At 55.5% G+C, this 5,000-nt stretch overlaps 2 protein-coding genes across 2 annotated transcripts in view; both read left to right on the top strand.

Annotated features, from left to right (window-relative positions):
• The window catches only part of ENH_00043670 (1-acyl-sn-glycerol-3-phosphate acyltransferase, putative), a gene marked incomplete at both ends in the record, with an annotated part of 3,526 nt that extends 3,416 nt beyond the window's left edge, over window positions 1–110 (top strand). Inside the window, one exon of the mRNA XM_013585394.1 lies at window positions 1–110. This exon is cut by the window's left edge and continues 41 nt beyond it. Within this exon, the coding sequence (XP_013440848.1) occupies window positions 1–110 (110 nt within the window).
• A 1,408-nt stretch (window positions 111–1,518) lies between these two features.
• The window catches only part of ENH_00043660 (ATP-dependent RNA helicase DDX family protein, putative), a gene marked incomplete at both ends in the record, with an annotated part of 7,948 nt that continues 4,466 nt past the window's right edge, over window positions 1,519–5,000 (top strand). The window contains 9 exons of the mRNA XM_013585393.1: window positions 1,519–1,632; window positions 1,841–2,018; window positions 2,362–2,559; window positions 2,762–2,813; window positions 3,160–3,400; window positions 3,625–3,790; window positions 3,922–4,013; window positions 4,230–4,369; window positions 4,734–4,926. Of these exons, the coding sequence (XP_013440847.1) occupies window positions 1,519–1,632; window positions 1,841–2,018; window positions 2,362–2,559; window positions 2,762–2,813; window positions 3,160–3,400; window positions 3,625–3,790; window positions 3,922–4,013; window positions 4,230–4,369; window positions 4,734–4,926 (1,374 nt within the window). The remainder of the gene's footprint in view (window positions 1,633–1,840; window positions 2,019–2,361; window positions 2,560–2,761; window positions 2,814–3,159; window positions 3,401–3,624; window positions 3,791–3,921; window positions 4,014–4,229; window positions 4,370–4,733; window positions 4,927–5,000) is intronic.

Below are 5,000 nucleotides of genomic sequence, written 5' to 3'. Positions count from 1 at the left end.
TCTCCCCCCAGAGCAGAAGCCCCAAAGTCCGATTCAGATTTGACATGCAGCAGCAGCAGCAGCAGCAAGAGCAGCAGCAGCAGCAGCAGCAGCAGGAACAGCAGCAATAACAGAAGCAACAAGAGCACCAAAAGGGCAGCAGCAAAGCAGCAGCAGCATCTGTTTCAACAGCAGAAGCACTAGCAGCACGAAGAAAAAGGGCTGCTGCCGCTGCTGCTGCCGCTGCTGCTGCTGCTGCTGCTGCTGCAGGCGCTGCTGCTGATGCTCCTGCTGCTGCTGCAAAGGCAGTGCAGCAGACAGCTGGCTGAGCAGCAGCAAGTGTTCCTTGGCGTGGTTTGAGCTGGGAAGGAGGAAACTCCTAAACGCTAAACCCTAAACCCTAAACCCTAAACCCTAAACCGTTGCAGACACAAGCCTTTTGTTGACAGTCGCGGAGAGATCGCAGCAGCAGCAGCAGCAGCAGCAGCAGCAGCAGCAACACAGAAGCAAAAAGAGGCAAGAACTTCAAAGAGACAAAAAACAAAATAAAACAAAAAAGAAGACAGAAGCCAAAGGGGGAGACAAAGGAGACACGGAACTCAGCAGCAGCAGCAGCACTTGCTGCTGCTGCTGCTGCTGCTGCAACTGCAGCGGCTGCGGCTGCGCACAACCAGGCGAGAGCAGCAAACCCTAGCAGCAGCAGCAGCAGCAGCGGCAGCAGCAGCAGCAGCAGCAGCAGGGGAGACACACAGTTGAAAAGAAGGAGACTTCTAAATAGCAGCAAAATTTAGGAGACAAATAAGGAGACGCGGGAGTGAATTAAATTAAATTAAATTAAATTAAATTAAATTAAATTAAATTAAATAAATTAAATTAATTATTGATTGGATAAAGAGACACAAACAAAGAGACACAAAAGCAGCTGCAGCAACACAGAAGCTAAGGAGAAAGAAGAGCAGCAGCAAATGTGCAGCGCAGCAGCAGCAGCATGCCAGTCCCAACGTTTCAGCTAGGGTTTAGGGTTTAGGGTTTAGGGTTTAGGGCCTTCTTAGGGTTTAAGCTAGGATGCAGTGCCTAGGGCATAATGCTTGAAGCTCAAAGTTGGTGGTCCAGAGTACTGGGTCTAGGGTTTAGGGTTTAGGGTTTACGGGTTTAGGGTTTAGAGTTCAGGCTGGTGTCGGCCGTTGCTGCCCGCCTGTGCTCCCCGCGCGTCAAAAGATAACTAAACGGAAATAAAACAAAAGAAATGAAATTAAAAATAAAAAATAAAAGTGGAAGAGCGGATTTAATTGCTCAAACCCTAATCGCAAACCCTAAACCCTAGGGTCTGCCGACAGCGACTTTGCGCAGCGCGCAGGCGGGAGCTTCCCGGGGTCCTTGTGGCTCCTTCTTGAGTTTTTTTGAAATTTACGAAAACAAAAGAACAAAATAAATCATTTGATGGAAAAGTGGCTTCAATTGGACCCCCGCGAGCCCCGGAAAGCTGCCTGTACACCCCGCGCTCCCCCCAGCTACTTCAGGTGTACGTACACCGCAGCCATGGCCGCCTTCGCAGAACTCGCGCTTTGCCCAGAACTCATTTCTGCAACAGAAGACGAGGGTTGGGTTCTTCCCACGGCCATTCAGGCCGAGGCCATCCCCCTCATCTTGGGCGTAAACCCTAAACCCTAAACCCTAAACCCTAAACCCTAGACCCTAGACCCTGGGGCTGCGCCCCAGGCGCGAGTCTGCGCGCCGCCGCTGCGCCGCCCGCAGCCGCAGCGGACGGCGCGCGGCTGCAGGGCGGCTGCGCCGCCTCCTAGGGTTTAGGGTTTAGGGTTTAGGGTTTAGGGTTTAGGGTTTGGGCTTTGTGCTGCTGCAGGGAGGCGATGTCTGCGCTGCAGCAGAAACAGGCAGCGGCAAGACTGCAGCATTTGTGCTGCCTTCGCTGCAGCTGGTTCATGAGGCTTTGCGGGGAGTTGCTGTTACTCCAGCAGCAGAAGCAGCAGGAGTAGTGGGAGCAGCAGCAGCAGCAGCAGCAGCACCTGCTGCTGCCGCAGGTGGGCTCCTCTGCTGCTGCTGCTGCTGCTGCTGCTGCTGCTTTTCTGGGCTGTGGCGGTGCTGAGGCTGCTGCTGCTGCCTCGAGTGCTTCGCCCGTGGCTGGCTTGGGCAGCGCAGCAGCTGCAGCTGCGCCCACTGCTGCTGCTGCTGCTGCTGCTGCTGCAGCTGCTGCTGCTGCAGCTGCTGCTGCTGCAGCTGCTGCTGCTGCACCTGCTGCTGCTGCTGCTGCTGCTGCAGCTGCTGCTGCTGCAGCTGCTGCTGCTGCAGCTGCTGCTGCTGCTGCTGCAGCTGCTGCTGCTGCTGCTACATGCGCCGTGTACTTGAGGTGTACGTACGCCTCAGGAGCCGCTGGCTGGCAGACTGACGGCAGCGACCGGGACATGCAAATCATTTGGACCCCACGCCCAGCAGCAGCAGCAGCAGCAGCAGCAGCAGCAGCAGCAGCAGCAGCTCCGCCTATAAATCTTGTGTGCACTGACTCAGACAACTGGAGGGGGTTCAGAGCCCCAGCAGACATCTACAGGGGCAAATATGCGGTCAGTAAGCAGCAGCAGCAGCAGCAGGAGCAGCAGCAGCAGCAGCAGAAGCGTGAACTGCAGCAGCAGCAGCAGCACTAAATTAAGCAGCAGCAGCAGCAAATAGCCTCACGGCCTGTTCACGAGCTTTGAGACTAACAACTGCAGCGACAGCAGCAGCAACAGCAGCAGCGAATGGTCTCACGGCCAGCCCACGAGTGCTGCAGGCAAACAGCAGCAGCAGCAGCAGCAGCAGCAGCAGCAGCAGCAGCAGCAGGGGTGAGACTGGGTGTGCTTGCAGTTTGAGGTGTACGTACACCGCGGCCTCGTGCGCGTGGGCTTCGGCAGCAAAGCGCGCTCGAGGGTTTTGGGTTTAGACATTTTTTCTTTTGGTTTTGGAAGCACTGGAAAGAAGAGCTGGAACGGGTCCCAAACCCTAAACCCTAAACCCTAAACCCTAAACCCTAAACCCTAGAGGTCGCTTTTCCCGGGCGCCGCCTCTGGCCTCCGCGGCAGCTTTCGGGGGCAGTCCCTGCTGCGTCGCTTCGGCCGAAGGTTTAGTCAGCTGAGGGTTTAGGGTTTAGGGTTTAGGGTTTAGGGTTTAGGGTTTAGGGTTTGCATGCAGGAAGTTCCTTGACTACGGCTGTCCGTTTGGGCCTGGCGACGCAGTCGGGTGCGTCATCGAGCGCGACAGCAGCAGCAGCAGCAACAGCAGCAGCAGCAGCAGCAGCAGCAGCAGCAGCAGCAGCAGCTGCGGCTCTGTTTCTTTTTATATAAATGGAAGACCCATGGGAGTTGCTTTTCCCCTTCCTGCTGCTGTTGCAGCAACCCCGCTGCGTCCGGGGGTTTGCGGCAAGGGTTTCGAGGTCCCAAACCCTAAACCCTAAACCCTAAACCCTCGAAGGCGAACCCTAAACCCTAATTTCTCGATCCCTGCATGCACCTTTAAAGAAATGGGCGAATTGCGCGATCGGGGCTTCCGCGTGAATAGTGAGGGTTTAGGAAGTGGCCCCTTTTTAGGGCTTAGGGTTTAGGGTTTAGGGTTTAGGGTTTAGGGTTTAGGGTTTAGGGTTTAGGGTTTGGTGCGCAGGTGGATGTGCGTTTCTCTAACTTTTTATTCCCCATAGAAGGCGTGGCCGAAGTGGGGCAGCTGACGAGGACCGACTCATTGCCTGCTGCTGTTGCTGCTGCTGCTGCAGCTGCTGTTGCTGCTGCTGCTGACCTTCCTGCTGTTGCTGTTGCTTTTCATGAGATGAGTGCGCAGCTTCAGTGTGCAGGCCGCTACGAGCATAGGGGCCGCGTACATAAGTACTAGGGTTTAGGGTTTAGGGTTTAGGGTTTAGGGTTTAGGGTTTAGGGTTTAGGGTTTAGGGTTTTAGCGCTTCAGGGAGGGTGTTGGAAAGGCCTCGTCTCCTGATAGAGTCGTGTGTTGGTGGGGGGCCAGGCGGCGGCTCAGCTCACAGGACAGACTTTAAAAGTGTGAGCAGGGTTTAGGGTTTAGGGTTTAGGGTTTAGGGTTTAGGGTTTGAAGCTTCTGGGGAGTTGCGTGAGGGTTTAATTTCCCTGGAGAGTCCGGTTTTGAAGAGTTCAGTGCCTCGGAGTCCTTAAGTGTGCCTTGTTAAGGGCGCCTAGGGTTTAGGGTTTAGGGTTTAGGGTTTAGGGTTTAGGGTTTAGGGTTTAGGGTTTGTGTTTAAGACGGACGTGCTGGTGGGGACCCTGGACAAAACCCTAGAACTTGCGAAGCGGCGGGCAATTCCTCTCAGCCGTTTGCAGCTTTTAATAATTGACGAGGCCGACGAAGTGGTGAAGGACCAGGGCGCCAAGAAGCTCCACGAGTAGGGTTTAGGGTTTAGGGTTTAGGGTTTAGGGTTTAGGGTTTGGGGTTAGGGTTTGGGGTTAGGGTTTGGGGCTTGGGGGTTGGGGGTTGGGGAGGGCTTGCAGGGGTTTCCCGGCGCCGTTCTTTGGCTGTTCCCGGTCCTTCCTTTGCTTTCCTGGCCCTCCCTAGGGTTTAGGGTTTAGGGTTTAGGGTTTAGGGTTTAGGGTTTAGGGTTTAGGGTTTAGGGTTAGGGGTTGTTGTCGCGAGGGTTTGCAGTGGCGTTTGGCCCCGTTCTTTGGCTGCCCGGGCCGCGCTTCGCGTTGCCGGCCCGCGCCAGGGTTTAGGGTTTAGGGTTTAGGGTTTAGGGTTTAGGGTTTGCGCAGGCTGCAGCTGCTGGGTCTGGGGGCTGCGGGGCGGCGGCCGCAAACCCTTTTTTTCTCCGCCACGCTGCACTCTGCTGCTGCTGCTGCTGCACTGCAGCTGCTGGCTCCTGCTGCAGCATGGGCGGACTTGAAGGGTTTGGCGGTTTTGCCAGACGCAGCAAGAGTGGCTCTTTATTCCCTCGACCCTTCTCAGGTCTGTTCAGCCCCAAACGCATGCAAAACGCATGCAAAACGCATGCAAAACGCATGCAAAACGCATGCAAAACC

Source organism: Eimeria necatrix, genomic scaffold (assembly GCF_000499385.1).
Source record: "Eimeria necatrix Houghton genomic scaffold, Enh_scaff326, whole genome shotgun sequence".
Taxonomy (NCBI): Eukaryota; Apicomplexa; class Conoidasida; order Eucoccidiorida; family Eimeriidae; genus Eimeria; species Eimeria necatrix.
This window is presented reverse-complemented; position numbering and strand designations above follow the sequence as displayed.